The 21,589-nt window shown below is 41.7% G+C and overlaps 1 protein-coding gene across 1 annotated transcript in view; it reads right to left on the reverse strand.

Moving 5' to 3' along the window:
- Dsg4 (desmoglein 4) overlaps positions 1 to 21,589 on the reverse strand; it is a 34,405-nt gene that overhangs the window by 2,253 nt on the left and 10,563 nt on the right. The window contains exons 4-15 of the mRNA XM_052155314.1: positions 20,088 to 20,243; positions 19,629 to 19,773; positions 17,292 to 17,458; positions 16,667 to 16,801; positions 14,734 to 14,919; positions 12,472 to 12,743; positions 11,081 to 11,220; positions 8,297 to 8,515; positions 7,106 to 7,411; positions 4,779 to 4,918; positions 4,579 to 4,642; positions 2,431 to 2,639 (exon numbers count right to left, since the gene is read on the reverse strand). Of these exons, the coding sequence (XP_052011274.1) occupies positions 2,431 to 2,639; positions 4,579 to 4,642; positions 4,779 to 4,918; positions 7,106 to 7,411; positions 8,297 to 8,515; positions 11,081 to 11,220; positions 12,472 to 12,743; positions 14,734 to 14,919; positions 16,667 to 16,801; positions 17,292 to 17,458; positions 19,629 to 19,773; positions 20,088 to 20,243 (2,139 nt within the window). The remainder of the gene's footprint in view (positions 1 to 2,430; positions 2,640 to 4,578; positions 4,643 to 4,778; positions 4,919 to 7,105; positions 7,412 to 8,296; positions 8,516 to 11,080; positions 11,221 to 12,471; positions 12,744 to 14,733; positions 14,920 to 16,666; positions 16,802 to 17,291; positions 17,459 to 19,628; positions 19,774 to 20,087; positions 20,244 to 21,589) is intronic.

A 21,589-nucleotide genomic window follows, 5' to 3' on the forward strand; every position in this document is an offset into this window, starting at 1 on the left:
GGGAAGGAGGGAAGAACACACACACACACACACACACACACACACACACACACAGAGAGAGAGAGAGAGAGAGAGAGAGAGAGAGATGGTTTGTATATGTTCATCTCAAGGAATGCCAGTATTGGAAGGTGTGGTCATGTTGGAGTAGGTGTGGCCTTGTTGGAATAGGTATGTCACTGTGGGTGTGGGCTATAAGACCCTCATCCTAGCTGCCTGGAAATGAGTACTCTGCTAGCAGCCTTCAGATGAAGATGTAGAACTCTCAGCTCCTCCTGCACTGAGCCTGCCTGGACGCTGCCATGTTCCCACCTTGATGATACTGGATTGAACTTCTGAACCCATAAGCCAGCCCCAATTAAATGGTGTCCTTTATAAGACTTGCCTTGGCCATGCTGTCTGCTCACAGCAGTAAAACCCAAAGACAGAGTGGTTGCATGCTCAAGTCCCAAGCAGTTGTAGAATATAGTCTCAAAGTGAGTCACATCTTTGGTCCTGCATTTGCTGCCTTTCCGTGCTCTGCACTCCACACTCCCCACCAGAACTGAGTGAGCGTGTATGATGACATCAAGACCAACTCACTGACCCTTCATAGTCTGGATGGCCCTCAGATACTCCCTCAGTTTCTTGCATGGAAAACCAGGTAGTGGCGGGAGTGAAAGGTCTTTGGTACATAGTATATATATTACAGTACATTTAGTATATAGTTATGATTCTTGGAATGATTTAAGAATATTTCTTAAATACATATAATTTGAGCCTACTTGTTGACTAAGCTAATTAGTAGTGTTTATTCATTACTAAATAATTGATATTAGTCACATGTTTCAAAATAATATTTTAACTGCTACTTTTTTTTTTTACTAATTTGCCTTCATTACTCTCTCTAATCTTCCGCACTGCCTCTGAACCGCCTTTTCTTCCTCTTTAGTTTCCTTGCTGCTTTCATGACTTTAAACTTTTTCTTTTAAATGTGCTGAGTTGGGGTTGCTTGCCTAAACACAGGTAAGCGGGGGAGTGGCTGGGGCATGAGCGTCTCATTAGTGAGTCCATAACTGAAGAAAATGTCCATGCCCACCTTGGCTAGCAACCAATGACTGCCAATAGCTCAGCACATGGGGCGGGGCCTCGTGGGCACCTCCCTGTCCATGACGGAATGTTGAACAGACTGGCCTGGTGTGGTTACAGCATGCTCAGACTGTTTTTTTTTTTTTTTTTCCCAAAGAGCAATGGTGAAATTTATGTACCAGCGTTTGAGGAATGAATCTAATGGACACAGAGAAAAATGTATTGCTGATGAAACAAAATAAAGGTTTTTAATATGAGGAATTATATCTTATTTTTGTATCTATGGGTATTTTTGCCTATATGTATATTTGTGCACCATGTGTACTTGTGGGGCTAGAAGATGGTATTGGATTCCCTGGATCTGGAGTTATTGATGGTTATGAGTCACCACGTGAGTGCTGGGAATTGAACCCAGATCCTTGAAGAGCATTCAGTGCTCTTAATAGCTAATATATCCTTTTAGTCTAAACTTATTTAGTGTTTATGGCACTAATAAATAAGCACAGTATATTGGAACATTTGTTTGGCATGCTAACAGAACCTTGACACCTTTTTCCTTGGGACACAAAAGTTTGGGCACTAGACTGAGAAAAGAGTACCTAGATCCTAGTTTCTTCTCTGTCAGCTTTCATCTATCACCAAGTTGTGGTAATGCATTGTTCACTTTTAAATGCTTTGTTCCTAGCCCTGTCATAATAATAATACTAATGATAACAAATAACTACCATCATCATCATCATCATCACCATCATCATCATCATCATTCTGAGACAGGCTCTCATATCCATCCCATCTGTCCATCATAGTTCTAAGCCATCCCAGGATGACTATGCAGCTGAGGATGGCCTCAAACTTCTGATCCTCCTGCCTCTATCTCCCAAGTGTAGGGATTACAGGTAGGTGATGCCAAGTGTGGTATATGATAGGTACTGAACCCAGGGCCTTGTGCATGCTAGGCCAGTGCTTTACCAACTGAGCCACATCGTTGCCCTGTCCTGTCTTTCCTCTTTTCATTGGATCTACCTGGAGAACAAGAATGGTGCCCTAAGGACATGAATAAAGTTTTGATTATTTATCAGCATCCATTTGCTCTGTTGTTACTATGGGAACCAAAAGGGGACAATCAGAGGAAAACAGAAGAGAAGATGTTGAGAAAAGGGAAGCAGAGGATGATGACAGATGTTGGTTTTTTCATAGTGAAATGTGAAATACTGTTGTATTTTGGCTTTATGTTTTTTAAGAACTGAAAAAAATATTAACATTTTTATATGAGATTGGAATAGGGTTAAAAGCAGCCAAATATATTTCCACCCCTACAGCTATTCTTTCCAAGTCTGTGTATGTGAGGTAAGAGATAAGGCTTACCTCGGAGAAATAGCTGTCCAGGAAGGCCATGTTCATGCCGGTGTCTTGGTATTCCCGGAGAGTCCCTATAGTTGAACTCCTCTTCCTCAGGGTCCCTGTTGCTCCTCCAGCTACCACGCCTGCGGCTGTCCCAACACCTGTATTGAGCTCCACTCCTGACACGCCCCCTTCCACTGTTCCTCCACCAGCATAAGTATTGGTGTAGATTTCTGGAAAGACAGGGTGTTTCCATGACAGTGCTCAAATTACCTGGCTTACACACACAGAACACTGTCAGCCCCTCCTCCACCACCAACACAACACAGAAATGGTTTTAGAAAGCTGGGCAATGAGCCACTGTGATCACAAATTGAGTTTTCTGACTTGACCAAAGTTAAGTGTTACAGAAGGAGACAGCTATAGGACAGGACTCACAACCTCTGCCTGGATATTTAAAGATACAGAATGTAGAGGTAGGCACTGGGTCTGTTCAGGCACAGCAATCTCTATGCCCTAGTCCCCAGTCCCCTTAATGGGGTGCAGCCTATCCCCATGACTCCAGCAAGGACCAGGCTGTTCTGCAGCTAGATCTCCAGTCCTCATTTGCATGAGCACCGGAGAGCTGGCTCACTCGGAACCATGCACGCTCTGTATGGAAAGTACCAGGCTTTGGGTACTGAGGAGTCATCACCGGAAACTCTTGAGTCTGCTCTAGAACTGGACAACCCCAGCTTAGACCAGCAATTCCCAGTTGTGAAGAACTGTTAACTTTTCTGTGCTGTGTGGGGCTGGTTAAGTTAGCAGAGTCTGACACTGGTGTGGGAAAGGTACATGCGAATTTAAAGAGTTCTTCAGCTCAATGCTCCAAGAACACATTTGCTGTTTTTCTTTTCTTACATTTTTTGCAAATAACTTTCTAACTTTTGTTATAGATATTCATTACAATAACTAGGCACTACTCTAATTATGTACATTGTAGCACACAGTAAAATCCACCATCCATCCATCCATCCACACATCCATCCATCCACCCATCTACCCATCCATCCACACATCCATCCATCCATCCATCCATCCATCCATCCATCCACCCACCCACCCATCCATCCATCCACACGTCCGTCCATCCATCCATCCACCCATCCACACATCCATCCACCCATCCATCTACACATCGACCCATCTATCCATCCATCCATCCATCCATCCATCCATCCATCCATCCACCCATCCATCCATCCACACATTCATCCACCCATCTACCCATCCATCCACATTTCATCCATCCACCCATCCACCCATCCATCCATCCATCCACTCATCCATCCATCCACACATCCATCCATCCATTCACCCATCCACCCATCCATCCACCCATCCATCCACCCATCCTTCCACACATCCACCCATCTATCCATCTATCCATCCATCCACACATCCATCCACACATCCATCCATCCATTCACCCATCCACACATCCATCCATCCACACATCCATCCATCCATTCACCCATCCACACATCCATCCATACATCAATCCATCCACCCACACATCCACCCGTCCATCCACATATCCACCCATCCATCCACATATCCACCCATCCATCCACATATCCACCCATCCATTCAAACATCCATCCAAACATCCATCCAAACATCCATCCAAACATCCATCCAAACATCCATCCATCCATCCATCCATCCATCCTACCTAACACTTGCATGGTCATATATTCTATATAACATATATGTTGTTAAAAAACTTTGCATCAATGCTGTATAAAGATTTTTCTAAATATATTATATAAAATTACAATTACAACATTGATCACATAAGTGTCATGTAGCCTTCATTTCAAGGAGAAGGACTACATCCAGGGAGGTGGGGCGTTCCAGGAACTTCTTACTAATAAGTGGCAGAGCTAGAAACAAAATCCCAATTATGGTTTCAGAATGTGTCTGTTAAATTGTTTAGTTATACTTTGCTTGGCTGTAATTTCAGATAGAAAAATTGAGTGCCACCTCAGTCATGTCACTTACACTCTGAATGCATTCTCATGCAATGACATTCACACATATGCTAATTTAGAAGGTATGTTAACTTGAGATTGTTTGAAAGAATACTTTTGTAAACCTTAGAAAGGGAAAGAGAATTGGGTGTCAACTGACCGGAGGAATCAATGCGATCTTGGGTATTAGAGGCTGTCATGGGTACACATATATTTGATACATCCTGAAAGAAAAGAGATTTCAAAATAAATGTTTCACATTCTTCCCTTAAAAGCTGAGACTTATTTACTTTGCCTTGCATGGGATTGTCAAGGCTGGCTGAAACCACACACTTCCGAGGAGAGCTGTGGTCCACTCACCCTGTCTTCTGGATGAGCCCCCTCTATTCTCCAGGGCTGCATCACTCCTTCACCTCCTTCAGGCACAGGGGCAAACCGTGTCCCAAGACCTTCTGGCTGTCTTCGCTTGCAGCAACACATGAGCAGTAAAAGAGGTGACACTGTCCAAGAAAGTGATGAGAGTTAATCTCAGCTGCCCAGGTTAGAAAGTCACTTTTTTGAATTACCATAATTGGAACCAAAGGGATGAATACAGAGGCAAAAATGTATCAGATACCTCCTCCCCAGAGAATAAAGTATCACATGTGACCATCCATCTATATAAACACACACACCAAACCACACGGGACCTGAGAACTGGAAGCAGAGAGCTGTGAGGCTCTGTAATCCAGACTCGACTAACTGATGTGAAAGCAAGGCCCCCTGTACCGGCTGGTTTGTGTGTCAATTTGACCCAAGCTAGGGGTCATCGGAGAGAATGAGCCTTGGTTGAAGAAAAAAAAAATGGTTCCGTGAGATCCAGCTGCAATTTTCTCAATTCATGATCAATTGGGGAAGGCCCAGTCTATTTTATCTGCTGATGTTATCCATGGGATGGTAGTTCTCAGTTCTGTAAGAAAGCAGGCTGAGCAAGCTAGGGGAAGCAAGCCAGTAAGCAGCACCCCTCCATGGCCTCTGCATCAGGTCCTGCCCCCCAGGTTCCAACCCTGTTTGAGTTCCTGTCCTGACTTCCTTTGGTGATGAGCAGCAATGCAGAAGTGTAAGCAAATAAAAACTTTCCATCCCAACTTGCATTTGGTCATGGTGTTTTGTTGCAGCAATAGAAACCCTAACCAAGACAGCCCCATTCTCCCTGGATTCTATGATTTCAAAGCCAACTGATGACATATTCAGGATTCTAGCTCAGTTCTCTGACTCTAAGTATTCCATCTGTATACTTGTAGACATCTGTGGATAATATGTAGCTCCTGACTGGTGTACCTACAGTCCATTCTCCACTTAGGATGGTTTCCCATATGACATCTCAACTTTAGAAGACTGAAGGAAAAATATGTAGACAATAGAAACTGAATTTTGAAATTTGAATTTTGACCTTTCCCCAGGATATGAACCCTGATGCAAATGTTGTTGACACCGTGTTTTAAAGGCTAGGTCAGGAGAGCTTAAGGTGTCTGTGCTTAGGTTCTGTTAAGCATGATTCATTGTGAAGACATCTCAATAATTCTCATGTGTGTCTAGGTTGTGAACTGCTGACTTGAAGTTGTTTATCATGACTCCTCACACACCATAGGTCAGGTTCTGGGATATTTCCAAAGACAGTTTGAGAATCATTCATTATTTTTGTGTAACTCGTCAAATTCATAGGTCATTTTAAGAAAGTCTGTCCAAACAACAGATACTATCTTCTTATATCTCAAAATGACAATGTTTTAATTTATGCTCATTCATAAACATGTATCGATAGTGTAGTTTAATCATTTTGTTTAAGGAGCCGGTGTTAGATTCCCCATGATGTCTAAATATTTTAGGGGAAATCTAAAATACATAATTGAACTCTCTTTTGAAGACCTATATGTTTGAAAATAAAACACTGAAGGTGAGCCTCCTTCTGAGAGGTTTGCTCAGGGCTTTAACATTCCTAAGACCAGGATCTTCGGGTAGAGTCTGAGACTTCTTGAAACTACTTTCCCTGGATCCTGGTTTATTGGAGGGAGCAGCATCTCACACAAGAGCCCAGTAACCACTGATTCCTTGTTGCCTGGAACCAAAGCCCAGAGCACTTACTGCTCCAGGTTTATTACCCAAGTGTCTCCACTCCAGCCCTTGCTTACCGCTTCCACTTCCTCCAGGTGCTCAGCCCTTCAATCTCTTCCCACAGCCTGCTATTTGTTATTTTGTTGATGCTAAAGACTTAGCCCAGGGGCCTCACTGAGGAGTGGCTTGCAATATCCCACCTGGCTAGAGCTGCGGGCTGCTCTTTGCCCTGGATTGCTCATTAGATCACCATTCGGAGAAAATCTCAACTTTCAGAGCCACGTTTAAATCCATGTCTGTAAATAATTCCACAACTTACCTCCTTTGAGTTTTTTTGGTCTTGCCTTTCTACTTTGAATCATATTTATAAAGTTTCTATTATGAGATCTATTTTATATGTATCTGTGTTAATGATTTGCATGGCCCCCCCCCCTTTTTAGGAAGATCACAAAACCCTTGATTTTTGTAGCTGTCATTATCAAAAAGGTGTGAGCCCTTGTCTGCCCCCAGATGGCTACAGATACCAGAAAGAAATGGCCCAAGGAATTTAGTAATTCTGCTGTGCCTAAGAAGAGACTCTGGGTAGTACTTACAGAGCAGTAGCAAGAGTCCCAAAACAATCATGCCAATCCCCGCTGGGCCAAGTCTGACGTTTGACTCCCTAACTCCGTCGTCAGTGACAGTCCCGTACATGTCATCTGTCACCCAGGTGGTGTCCCCACTGTAGATGCCTGTGGTGCTGGAGTGCAAGCATACACGGTGGTCATCACAGAAGCAGGCATCTAACAGCACGGTCTGTGGCAATTCACACGCTCTGTTGTGACTGTCCTTCACGAGGATGGGGATTTGGTAGGGTCCTGGAGACAAAGTCTGCTCAGTCATAAGGATGGCAGAGGTTCCTGGAGAACAAGGAAGACAGAGGGAAGAGGTTAAAACCCCTGGAAGTAACCCTTCCTGATGCCCTAGGCAGGCTCAGCTCCTCTCTCCAAGTTCTGTGTTGTTAGGGTCAGAGTTGAAGGTTCTGCATATGGAGAGAGCCAGACCCCATACTTGTCTTCCTTTCTATCAGTTACCCTTGTCATCGACTGTGGCATGTACTGCCACACTCTAGAGTGCCTCATCTTAGTGACATGTCCCATGATTTGCTCAACTATTTCTGCAATATTTGACAATTTGGATTTAAAAATTTACACTTATAAGTAAGGATATAACAGCTCCTTTTAGAAACAATTTTATTGGTGAGAAGAAAGTGAGTGAATATCTTCAGGATAGGAAGATTTGAGAGAAATCTTTGTATTTGCCTGGGATTAATTAAAGCGGGGAAGTGTGACCTTTGGTGTTTGTCGAATTGCATGTTTATTTCAAGGGATTAAATATTGGTTTACTGCCAACGTGTATAAAAAACAATGAGTTAGCTTGAATTTGCACATTATAGTTTTTAACTTAAGTAGTGAAGTATTTTGACTTTTTTCTTCAGACTGATTTCTAACTTCCCAAATGCGTAGTATACCTGATTGAGACAGGGTTCTAATCAGTCTGGGCTGACCTGGAACTCTACTCTGTACACCAGGCTGGTCTTGAACTCACAGAGATCCACCCCCCTCTGCCTCCCAAGTGGTGGGATCAAAGGTGTGTGCCATGGCCACCTGGCTTTTAATTTTAATTTTTATTTAATGTAACTATGTCATGGAAAGAGACATAAAATTGGGTTCGACTACTGGACTATATTTAGCCATTCCTTTGTGTTGGACCTTCGAGTATGAGCACCTTTCTAGTCTACTTACCATTGATGGACCTGATATCCCATATGTTAGCTGTGTCTGGTGACTCGTCAACTACACAAAAGGTAAAGGGAGACCCGAAAGAATGATCGCTGACATAGATCCTGACAGAGGAAGCCTGGGTGCAGACACTTCTACTTTCAGCATAAATGATGGGACAGTAATCGTTGGCGTCGGGAACCTCAATGCATATGGTTCCCGTAGCTGTTCTCCCAGAGCCATCTGAAAAGGAGAGCATCGTGGGCGTTAGGGTAGGCAATGCCAGGGAGGAGATTCTATTTCATATCCCACATGGATGCCGTAGGAAGTGTGAGCAGTGTGAGAGCCGTGTGAGGTGTGATGGTTTCTGGCTGGCTAGGTTGTTCTAGTCACCATAGTGTCTCTGGAATTCTTTCAGCCTTTCTTCTCTTGTGTTTGATGCTCACTCTTCTGCAGATGTGTTTTCTCTTCCTCTCATTCCCTTGATCTCAATGAACATGAGGGTGGAAGATGGCATGTCCTTCAAAGAACCTTCATCCTTTGCTCTTCTCAGCCTGTCTTAATGAGGCAGACCCCACAGCAGCTGTCAGCCTCCCCATTCAGGGTCTGACAGGCTCTGTGCATGGTACAGTGTTCACAACTCTGGTGTGTGTGGGAGTACAATTGCTTGCATATTTTATTCTGTTTGTTTTTGTTGATAAGAAATTTAATTTTTCTCTCTCTAATGACTCTTCTAGAAAAAATGTCAAGTTCCCCCCTAATCTACTTAAAACAAAGTATTGGTCAATATGACTTATTAGAAATGGCAGAAGATAAAAATTGGGGTCTGAGCGAAGTCTGCTTCCTGTTTTATGTGTTACAGTGATAAAAGTATTGTTTTCACTGTGCAAGGAGCCTTGATTTTCTCATTTGAAAACTCAAGATATTATCCTCTCTCTCTAGGTTAGCTAGCTAAATAATGTTACAAGATGTTAGTACACTTAAGGGTAATATTTTATTACATTTATTTATCTGTGTGTTTGTGTATTTGTTGTCTGTGTCTGTGTTTGTGTGTGCTTGTATATGTGTGTGTGCGTGCCTGTGCATTTGTGTGTGTGCACGTGTCTTTGTGTGTGAGCACCACATCAAGTACATGAAGGTCAAAGGACACCTTGCGGTAGTTGGTTGTCTACTTCCATCATGTGAGTCCTAGAAGAAGAACTCAGGTCATCAGGCTTGGCAGCAAAGACCTTTACCCACTGAGCCATCTTGCCTACCAAGATGCTTTTGGACACCTAAGTGATGATAAAGTTTATCATCACAAGACTTTCTAAAGTCTGTTTGCTTACTCTTTTGTTAGAGTCATAGCACAATGTTCCATAGTTGGTTCTGACTTGTGGCCTTGTGATTTGTTAACTAAAGCAGAAGCTGTTGTTACAACACTTGCTCTCTAGGGCTTCCACCTACTTGCTTGTTGTGTACCCATTCTGGCTCAAGGAAAACAACCCAGATAATGATGCCCTCTGCCTACACGGATCCTGTGCGCAGGTAAGCAAAACCCTTTTTAATCTTTTGTGAATTTTGGTAAAACTTTTTCTTTTCTTTCTTGGGCCATAGTTATCATTTTGTTCTACTTATTGCAGATTTTCACATATGACAGAAGCATGATCAATGTGCTTAGACTCTGTTTTGAAAAAAATTAGCCCTCCAGAATGATGACAAAAAGCAAGAAAATGTTAGATGTTTAACTGAGATGAACGTTGAAAGAGGCACTCTGGATGAAGACAAGAACTTGTGGGTCATTTCTTGGACTTTATTGTGCTTTTAGGGTTGTTTATTTTGAGCCTTGTGTTTAGTCATTCACCTTTAAAGTGTCCGGATAGGGCGTCACTTTTCTCTCTGAACACTTTAAAGGCCCAGATTGAGAGCAGCTCACTAACTGCTACCTCGGCCTTGCCTTAGGCATACATTGAATCATCGGCCTTTCTCTCCATATATGGTGAAGGCCAGAGAGAGCTGTTCACTATCCAACCTCCTCAGGCTTCCTTTAGGGAGACAGTTGAGACATTTATCTCTCTTCTTTCTGACTTCATTTGCTCTGTAGCAGCTGGCTTCCTAGGCGTTGTTCTGGAGAATCATTGATTTCGACAAATAAACAAATTCCTGTTGCTATTCTCCAGAAGGAATATGTCATCAATTTTCCAATGAAGGAAGTGGATTAATCTTTGCTTAAAGATAGTAGAATTTCAATCACCTGAAGCTTTGTTGACCAAGAGTATCTTGCAATGTACAGGGTTGTCTATTTAAGCAACAGGAAGGTGTCACATCATAGCTTAGTTCTGGTGACGAAAGTCAGCATGCTCCAGGCTCGCTGCCTCCCACCAAGGTGACCCTGTAATGACCTTTGGGCACAGTTTGTAATCCTGACTGTGGAGAAGCATTCCTCACATACTCCACAAGTGAGATTAGCCACACTCAAGCTATGCGGTCATAAATAGAAACAAACTTTTATTTACACAATGCCTAACTTTTATGTCTCATCCGATAAAACACACTTGATTCTGATTTGGAACTAGGTGAGATAAATTATGGCTTGAGTATCAAATTTATGGTTATGTGTATAATTAAATTCTATTTTTTAAGTTTGATAAGTTCAGTTCTTAATCTTACATATTCAAAACTTTCTGTTTTAAGTTTCATTTATACCATTAAATAATAAATTTTGACTAATACAACTGTCAACATTAGAGTAGTTGTACTAACAATAGTTCATGTAATTGTATTATTTATCTATTAATCATATTAAAATATTGAAAAGAAGTTTCTTACCATCTATAGCCAGGATCTCTGCTGCATAAACCCCATCCGTAATATATTTTGACTTCGTGTCAAATTCCCTAGAAAACTGTATCTCACCAGTCCTTGAATCAACTTTTAACCAGCTGCCTGCATCATGCCCTATGATATACCTGTTTTTAAATAAACAAGTTCATCGTTATGCTTCTGTGAAAGTTAGACTTTTAAATCACATCAGAACTATAATACAATGAACCCATGAACTGTGTTTGATTCATCACGACAATTGTCTTAGTTTACAAAATGTATGTGTGTGTGTGTGTGTGTGTATCCTAGTGAGAATCCAGTATTAAATGTATTATTGTGTTAGGTTGACAACAACATTTCATCATTCCTTTTCTTGATTTTTAATTAGATAGTAAAATGTATGGATATATATCAGGTCGATTAATTTATAATATTAAGTTATGCCAAATATCCTATTAGTTTGAAAAAAATATTTATTTTTATGCATGACAGACTCTGCTTGCTGGTTGTGGGTGTGAGGCAGGCTGGTATCAGAGGGCCTGGCTGCTGGCTTGCTCAGGAGCTGGTGGTAGCCCTTAGCTGCCATTCTGTCTGGGTTTTGTTATGGATAAGGATCTAAAGGACTTAAGCTGATTGGAAGAACACTGGGTTCTCCAGCAGGTGAGATCCAGCTCCTGCACTTCCTTCATCTGATTCTCTCTGTCATTTCCTCATGTGAGTAGACTTCAGAAGCTTTCCTCAAAGCCAATTAGGTTATTACATTTATAGACTTTGTTCACTCTACAAGAACTGAGGAGGAAGAAGAGGAGATACAGATGAAAAGCGTGAAGAGAAGACCATTTTAGTGATTTCTAGGGTATCTTGTGTATAGTCTCTGGGCCTAGTGCCCCTAATGTATACTGTTCTCTTTTCCTGTTTTGGCTTTTTGTTTTCACATATTCCTGAAGCACCTATGTCTCAGCCTCTTTCACTCTTTCTTTTTTTCCCTTTTAGGTCAAGCAGAGAGTTGAAAGTCATCTCAAGGATAGTCACAGGTTTTATGGAAACAGGTAGTGACTCATTCTTTATGGTGTGCCACTGGCTACAATATAACCTACAGAGGCTTAGTGCTGGGTAGTACAGCTGAGCTCAAAAGATCAAAGAGAGTCTCATGGCAGCATCGGCAGTGCTTTAATGTTGCAATCATTTCCCAGATGCATTGACTCTATAAGTAGCCAGAGCTCCCACTAGCATGTTATTAAATTCCAAGAAAATGCCAAATAGGGTCATAATCCTCTAAAATAACCAATAAGAGAAAACCCCCTTTCTCCAAACCCTACACAAATTTTGTAGCACACACCACATGAATGAACAGTGGTTAGAACTGCCACGCAAGTATGAACAAGTGTTTGCTATACCTGACATTTGTTGCCGGGCTCCCAGTGTCCATATCTATGGCTGTGTAGGTGCCAAGCACATAGTTCATTAAGGAGTCTCCCCTCACTCCTCCTCGTAGACTAAACGTCATGGAACTTGGGCGAAAGGTCGGTCCTTCCCGCACGTTAACAACCTGGATTCTCACAGGGGTGGAGTGCATTTGGAATTGGGATGCCACTGAATGGTGAAACTCAGCTTGGTTTCTAACTCCAATGCTGAGGTAAATGTTAGGTTCCTGTTCGTAATCCAGCGTCTGAAATGATAGAAACAAACAGGTTTGAACTAGTAAAGAGTTCTTTCTTTGGGAGGATGGCAACGGCGAGGGTGTGGCATATATAGATGTGTTTAAGTGTGTTTTCATGAGTGTCATAGGTACGTGTGTGTGTGTGTGAGGCTGATGTTGGGTTTCCTTCTCTCTCTCTGAAACTGAAATGTTTGGCTGGTCTGGCTAGTGAGCTTGCCTTGAGGACATCCTGGTCTCTGTTTCCTGTGCTCTTGGGTTACAGATGGGCCCCCATGCCCAAATGACTTTTTTCTGGGTTTTGAGGATTTGAACTTTGGTCCTCACATTTTAATGGCAAGTGCTTTACCATCCATACCATTTCCCCAGCCAAGTGCTCCCTTTAGATAGAATAAGAAACTTCATGCGGAGGCTATACACTAGGGCAAAGTCTTGGAATGATGCAATTCTGATGTTTAAATTGAGATAGTTTTAGTTTCATAAGGATTTTTACGCATATGATCACTTAAACCTTTTGCATGTGTATAGGTCAGTTAAATTTATAGGGTCATTTGTTCTTTGTTTATCTTTGTTTGTTATGAGGGTGGGAATAGAACCCAGGCCCTGAGCATGCCAGATGGGTTCCCTACCACTGGGATATCCATCCAATTCCTAAGCCCATGACTTAAAATTGAGATGATTTTAGAGTTTTCAACCGTTTACATAAAAAAACTTTAAAATGAAATAAGTGACACTTATTTTAAAAGTAAATCTATAATGGATCAAAAATCACCCATTATTATTGGCTGAGTAATTAGGACTCCAACCTCCTTTTGTAGAACTCACATCTGAGAATCTCTCTGAAGTAGTAATGACAGAATAAAGGAGACAAAATCTAGGATGTAGGCAATCATATAATCATTATTGAGATGATGCAAACAATTATAAGAAATCATGCTATTACCATCTGCCCAATATTGGAACTTAGTTGCACAAGATCTGGTCGACAAGATGGCTCCTTTGTTAGGCACATTTAAGTAAATGCCACACCCAGAGAAATAGTCACCTTTGAACTGAGTTTCCGGGATGAATGGTGAATTCGGTCTTTTGATCTAGAGTGATTGATGTGAGGACATGAAAGGTCACAGGTGGAAAGGTCATGGTAGAAACAAGGTGTGCTGGGCACTGTCTGTGAGACAGTGTTCTGGAGACTAACGTGACCAACACTGGGTCTTTGTTGAATCCTGGTTTACCATCTTCAGACTGGGATCTCACAGACCTGGTTGGATCCTGTCTTTGTCATTTGCCACCCAGGAGAACTGAAGCAATTCAGTCTTTGATTTTGTCTCATTTTCTATAAAAAGTATTCACAGCTTTTCTTCCCACAGTGTCTTGGGTTAGAGGAGGGTCTGTGTGCAGAGCATGATAGCTGGTGTAGAATATTGCAGTTGCTTAGTAAAGACTAGTGTTTTCTCCTTTTGTTATTACATAAACACCCCCAATGAGTGGGTCCTCAGTTCCTCTGCTTGCTGCATGAAGCCTTTTCCAACAAACCTGGTTCGGAAAGATCTCACCTTCTCCTATCCCATCGGTATTTCACTCCTTGATGGGCATTACATCCTACCCTGGCATTGCTATTCGTTGTAAAGGACATACTACTTACTTTGAGGGCACTTTCCTTATTTTTTCTCAGTGAAATATGTGACCAGCACACCTTGTTTCTACCATGACCTTTCCACCTGTGACCTTTCATGTCCTCACATCAATCACTCTAGATCAAAAGACCGAATTCACCATTCATCCCGGTGAATGGTGCACTTTGAGCACTATGAGAACAATATAGCTTTAGCTTTCTTGATAATAAATATTGTATTGCTGGCCAAGAAGACTCCTTCATCACAGTCTAGGAAACTCACAAATATGAAAGGCATTCAGGCTCTGAAGTACTTTTGGAAGGCATATTCTTAACCTCAGAATCACTGGCATTTTCTTTGGAAGGAACCCTTATGGATCCCATGCTTACCTTGACCAATTTCAAAATGCCTTCATTGGTTTTTGGATCTGTTTGGATTTCAAACCAGTTCCCATCATTGCCAGAGAGGATGGAGTATTGAGCTAACCAGTTGTCAGTGCCTTCCTCATCGAGATCGATTGCTTGCAATCTTATCAGTTCTGAGCTCAAACAATTTTCTTCAATACTTGCTGAGTACTGAAATAAACAGATCAAGTCCATGTCATGGATTTGCAAAGGAAGAAAGACATTTACTATCATATAATTATCCTCTAAAATACAAACAACTATGCCAACGATTTTTGTATCATTTGGCATCTAGTCACTCACAAATCTAAAAACATGATTGTAAGATAATAAGATATGTTTTCATATGCTACATGTGAAATCAATATTCCATTGCTGCTTCATTTTTTCATATTTATTTTTGACTTACTTTTCTCTTTTAAATAAATAATGACATATTTTTAAATAATCTGTTAATGGCCAAATAGTAAACATTGGACTTTGTGGGCCACAAACTCTTCAGAGGCAATGCTTATCATGTCACTGTTCCAGCACAAGGTAATGAGAGATGACATGGGAGAAGAATGAAGAAGAAGGAGGAAGAAGGAGGAGGAGGAGAAGGAGAGGTGGAGAATGAGGAGGAGGAGGAGGAGAAGGAGGAGAAGCATGAGGAGGAGGAGGAGGAGGAAGAGGAGGAGGAGGAGGAGAAGAAGAAGAAGAAGAAGAAGAAGAAGAAGAAGAAGAAGAAGAAGAAGAAGAAGAAGAAGAAGAAGAAGAAGAAGAAGAAGAAGAAGAAGAAATATTTTTTACTGAAATAGTAAAAATTCCTGGCTCTGCTATTTGGATTTTGCAATTTTTTTTTAACTTAAAGTTTCATATAGCCCAGGCTAGTCTTGAATTTCTTATGTAGCTGAGAAAGACCTTGAACTTGTGTTCCTTTTGCTTTTGCCTCTCAGGAGCCATGACTACAGGTATGCTGCACAACACTGTTGCTGGGGATCAAACCCAGGGCTCCAAGCTTGCTGGGTAACTATTATGCCAACTGCACTATCTCCCTAGTCCCAGATTTAGGATACTTTGTGATGAAGGTGAGAACGGGAGTTGAGGATGTCTGGGACTCTAGAATAATTAACTCAGCAACTTGCAATTGTGCTACTATTCAAAAGTGCTACTATTGTTTCATTGGATCAGCAACTTCCCACATTTCTGTGAGTAGAGTATGTGGAGGGGACTGGTTTTACAGAGGGGGTTTTCTTGGAACTAAAAGTCAAAAATAAATGTATAGGGGCAGGAAAGGTTGCTCAGTGGGTTGAGACACTTCCTGCTAAGACTTATAACCAGAGTTTGAACCTTGGGACCTACATGATATAAGGAGAGAACCAACTCCTGCAAGTTGTCCTCTGAGTTCTACATGTGCACCCTGGCACATGTGTGCTGACACATCACACACACACACACAACACACACACACACACACACACACACACACACACACACACACACAGTAAATAGATGTTAATAAAAATAAAAAGATTGGGTTGGAAAAGTGGTGCAGCAGTTAAAGAGCACCGACTGCTCTTCCAGAGGACCCAGGTTCAATTCTCAGCATCCACATAGCAGCTTACAATTGTTTCTAACTTCAGTTACTGGGAATCTGACACCCTCACACAGACATATATGCAGGCAAAACACAAATACAGATAGAAATAAAAATAAAAATTAAAAGCTGTTAAAAATAAAATAAAAATATTTTAAAGTAAAATATAGAATGCTAAAAAATAAAAAGACAAACATACAGGTGTGTTACCATTCATCAGAAATGCTAAAGTTTATATAATGAAGCTGAGTTCTCCCACAGTGTAACAGCCAGGCTTCAGAATAAGCATAAAGGCAAACTGATCATTGACAAGGGAGAAAGATAATTAGAACAATAACTTACTGAGGTTTTCTCCAAGATGGGGAAATTGTCATTGACATCTAAAATCTTGATTCTGCAGTCACATTCAGAGGACAGCCCATCTGTGGCTCCATCCCGATCTGAGCCCCTTACCAGTAGATTGTACATACTGTGTTGCTTAATTAGAATGAAAGAGAATCAGAAGGCTTAGGTCTTGTGACTCCAACACAACTGTAGTGGCTATTCCTGGTTGTCAACTTGACTACATATGAAACTCAAGCAAGCCAGTAAGCAACATTCCTCCATGGTCTCTGCCTCAGCTACTGCTTCCTGACCTGCTTGAGTTCCTGTCCTGACTTCCCTTGGTGATGAACAGTAATGGAAGCATAAGCTGAGTAAATCCTTTTCTCCCCAACTTGCTTTTTGGTCGTGATGTTTGTGAAGGAATTGGAACCCTGGCTAAGACAACAAGCCAACGCCATTAGTTGTTTTTTAATAGGTGCATAAAATGAAATCTGTATTACTGACCACTTAGTTTTCATTAAAAAATGACTAGAGTATTTTTCCTTCCCTCCTGAGCACTGGACTAAGGTCATGCACAAATTATCTCATTTCTGCTTTTACAAAACCAAATTCATTGTTACCGTTCATTCATAGAAGGATTTACCTCTCTGTCAAGGAAGTTGGACATCGTGCGGACTTCTCCAGTGTACCTGTTCACCATGAACATAGGTGCGCCAGCGGGCTCCTGGGAGATGATCTTGTATGCAATTTTAGAATTCAAGTGATTGTCTTCATCTGCATCTGTGGCACTTAACTTTACCACCAGTGCATCTATAAGTAAGGATGGAGATAGAGAATGGTTAGATTTCTACTAGATTCAATCCCTCCAGGCATTAGGTATAAAAAGAGTGGCTGGTCTTTCCTTCAATTTTCCTGACTTCCTCGAGAGTATGTTACTGTAGCTTACAGCAGGGAGTTGCGTTACCCACATCAGTAGTTACAAAAATAACAGTAGCCAACATATGAAATTCCTGGCAATTTATTCCTTCATTTTCTTAATGATAAGTTAGCAGCAAACTGGTATCCTTTAATATATGCAAAAGTTCAATAGAGTGTCATAAAGTCAACGGAAGTGATTTAATAAGATTTGTTTTTACCATGGACTTGTGAAATTATTTTCTATTGTTTAATTTAGAAGTTGATAACTTAGTTAAATTCAACATCCCAATCATTTATTGCTTATCTTTTTTGAGACTAGGTATGTCTGTAGACCAGGCTGGCCTCAAACTTGCAGGTGTGTCTACCTACCTCTGCCCTTGGAGTGCTTGGGTCAAAGGCACATGCTATCATTCCTGGCAAATGTGTATATTGCTAATTGTCACTTAGAGCAGAATTATTACTGTTTGCACTAGAAGATAATTTATCAAAGTAAAAGTTATATAGTTATCAAAATGAGTAATTGTTCAGAGAAATATAAAAAGTTCCTAATTATTCATGCAGAGAAAGACCAGGCCCCCTGGACCCTTCCCATTGGCAACATCCATCTGCAGGGTTGATTTTCCAGACTATGCCAATATTTTATCTCCCAGGCCTCAAAGTGAAGACCCTACTGCAGAGAATCTTGGTGCTCTTAAACAGAAAAAGCATGGGCAACAGGAGTTTGAAGCTTATGAAGGTGTGTCCTGGTCCTGAGGGTGATTGTGCTGAAGCTGTGCTCACAGGAGGAAGAGGAAGAGGAAGAGGAAGAGGAAGAGGAAGAGGAAGAGGAGGAAGAGGAAGAGGAGGGGGAGGAGGAGGAGGAGGAAATAGTATTGAACTGGGTGTGGCTTTCTCCTTTTCCCTCACCAAGGCTGCTCTGAGGTATGTCAGCAAGAAGCTAAGGCCAGAGTTGTTCACCCTGGCCCTGGCCCCAGCCACCTCCCTGTGTCCCTTAGACAAAACCTTTCTGCCTTTTCACACCTTCTTACTCTGTATGTTCAAAACATGTGTTTTTCTGTCTTTCTTTTTAGTTTTGCTATTATTGCCTCTGGAATGTCTTTCAAGGTATAATGTGAGATGCAGAACTGAAAGGTAGAAGATTATCTGAGGATCAGAAAGAGATGCCAGTGGGCAGAGAGGGGAGGGAGGGAGGGAGGGAGAGAGAGAGAGAGAGAGAGAGAGAGAGAGAGAGAGAGAGAGAGAGAGAGAGAACAGAATGTCTCTTGCTGCCTGAAGACATGGTGGCTCTGTTGGAGAGAATGTCTCCTGTACCTCTCCTATGATTCAGCTATGACCTTTCCAATGATAGAACAGAATGGAGTCTGTTGTGGTTCTCGATTTCCTCAGTTTACTTCTTCAGAGTAAGTCAATTCACCCATTTCTGAGAATGACGCTGAACACCGGCCCAACTGCGTGTATAAGAATCACCTATAAATAGGAGCCCATCTATTTAACTATTCATTTTTCTTTTTTTTCCCAGTCTTCCTTCTACAATTCCCCCACACAAATCCCCCTTCACCTCTAAGAGAGTGCTCACCTCTACCCACTCCCACCTCACCATTCTTTTTTTCTATATTCTTTGTTTACATTCCAAATGCTTTCCCCTTTCCCGGTTCACCCCTCCCCATATGTCCCATAAACCCACTCCTGTAATCCCAGCACTCTGGGAGGCAGAGGCAGAGGCAGGCAGATTTCTGAGTTCGAGGTCAACCTGGTCTACAGAGTGAGCTCCAGGACAGCCAGGGATACACAGAGAAACCCTGTCTCATAAAAACCAAACCAACCAACCAACCAAACAAACACCCCCCCAAACAAAACAAAACAAAAAAACCCAAACAAAACAACAAAAACAAAACAAAACAAAACCCTATCTATTTTTCTATTTCTAGACATTAGAATGTTTGGGGTTTATTCAAATGGAGCTTGGCTTTTTCCCATAGTTGAGTAGGCCAGCCTGTCAGTCTTCCAAGGCTTCTGAGGAGGAAGTGACTGACAGTGCAGGAAAGGGGCGGGGCGCACTCACTGGCGTCGCTGTTCTCTTCGATGTGGGCTGTGTACACATTCTGAGTGAAGACTGGGGGGTTGTCGTTCACATCCATGACCTTCACTCTGAGCTCCAGCGGTCTCTCCAAGTCTTCTCCCCGGGAGTTGAGAGCACGGCAATGGATCTGGGCGAAGCAGAGTGAAGCTGTCTTTCTCCACTTAATTAGCAACTCGCTTGACATACTGTTTCTCAGAATATGAAATACGATTCAGAGTATACTGGAGCCTAGCTACTGAAATGTCATCGGAACTTGCTCATAAACAGGTGTAATACATGGGACACCAACTTGACTCTTTCAGACTTGTTCTTTCAAACTTTTCGATTGTTTCAATCTACTGTTTTATTTTTAATACACAGATTTGGTTAATTTTCTTTTTTTTTTCAAAAGGAGGGAAAAAACTTAAAAAAAATTAATAAAAATCCATGGCCAGGACTTACCAGGAACAGTGGGGTTATCTCTCTGTCCACCACTGAGGTAATGTTGATTTCTCCTGTCCGAGGGTTGATGGTGAACACCCCATAAGGTGGCCGATCAATTCCCGCTCCGGAGATTCGGTAAGTTATCCTCTGACTCACCTCACAGTCAGATCTGATCTACAAGACAGATGGTTGGGCTTGGGACCTAATTTAGGTACAGTGGAGTTTGAGGTGGAACATCACAGCTGAGCCTCTCCAAGTTTCAAACTATGGTGGGTGAAATGACGTAAGTTCATAGGCTCATTGCAGGATTATACAAGTGTGTGTGTGTGTGTGTGTGTGTGTGTGTGTGTGTGTGTGTGTGAAAGTAGGTGCCCTTGGAGGCCATAGGCATCAGACCCTCCTGGAGCTGGAATTAGAGACAAGTGCAAGCCACCTGAAATGGATATTGAGAACAGGTGTGAATGAATTCCAAGTCCTCTACAAGAATAATATGCATTATTAATCTCTGAGCCATCTCTGCAGCCTGCCTCCCTTGCTTTTATTTTTGAAACAGCCTAGGTGAGCCTCAACCTTGCTGAGGGTGACCAGGAATTCTGAGACTTTCCCTCCACTCCCTCCAGAGCTGGAAAAGCACACGTGGCTTCATATAGTTCTAGGGACAAGATCCGAAATGTTTGTACAGTAGGTAAGCATTCTACAAACTGGCCTACATTCCCAGTGTCTCTTTAGATTTTTTTAAAAGAATTTGGTTTATATTAGTATTGCTTAGAAACTTATAATGATGCGTAAGTGAAAAATGTGAGATGAAAAGTGGTGCTTAGCAACAAGAAAAATTATCTATCTCTATCTATCTATCTATCTATTTATCTATCTATCTATCTATCTATCTAATCTATCTATCTATTTTGAGTTTTATTTCCACAAATTTAAAATGTTAACATTTTGGAATATACTGCAGAAGAGAATTTGGGTAAAAGATCTGCTACCTAAACATCACAATTCAAAGAAGCTGGAAATACAACCTTTGTTAGCTCAATTCTAAAGATCTTTTCTACCTAGGAGAAAACCTAGCAATACCCCCAAGGAAAATGCACCCAGGATAACAGCTCTATAACTCATAAAGAGTTAAGTGAAAACAATATCTTCAAGTTTTCCTCAAATCTGGATGTCAGTGAGAGAGGATGCATCTCCTTCTTGAACGCAGTGCAACAGCCTTGCAGACATTTGCTCTGTTTTCCTCCTGAAGCTGAGAAGGGATTTGGCGGACAACCCTCCTTGATTTCAGCGAAGGTCCAGGGTCAAGATGGCAGGAATTAAGTGGCCTCCAGCTTTTCATGGACACAGTAAGTGCATGCTCTTCTAGTATTTCTTTCTCATTGCTAGCCTTTCCTTGTGAATGCCTGCTGTGACTCTTAGCTTTTATGGCCAGTGAGAGTGCTCCTGTGTAAACACATTTGCAGCCAAGCCTGATGGGCTGAGTTTGAGTCTCAAAACCCACCTGATGGAAGGAGAGACTCCCA

The sequence above is a fragment of the Apodemus sylvaticus genome, chromosome 13 (assembly GCF_947179515.1).
Source record: "Apodemus sylvaticus chromosome 13, mApoSyl1.1, whole genome shotgun sequence".
NCBI classification, from domain to species: Eukaryota; Metazoa; Chordata; class Mammalia; order Rodentia; family Muridae; genus Apodemus; species Apodemus sylvaticus.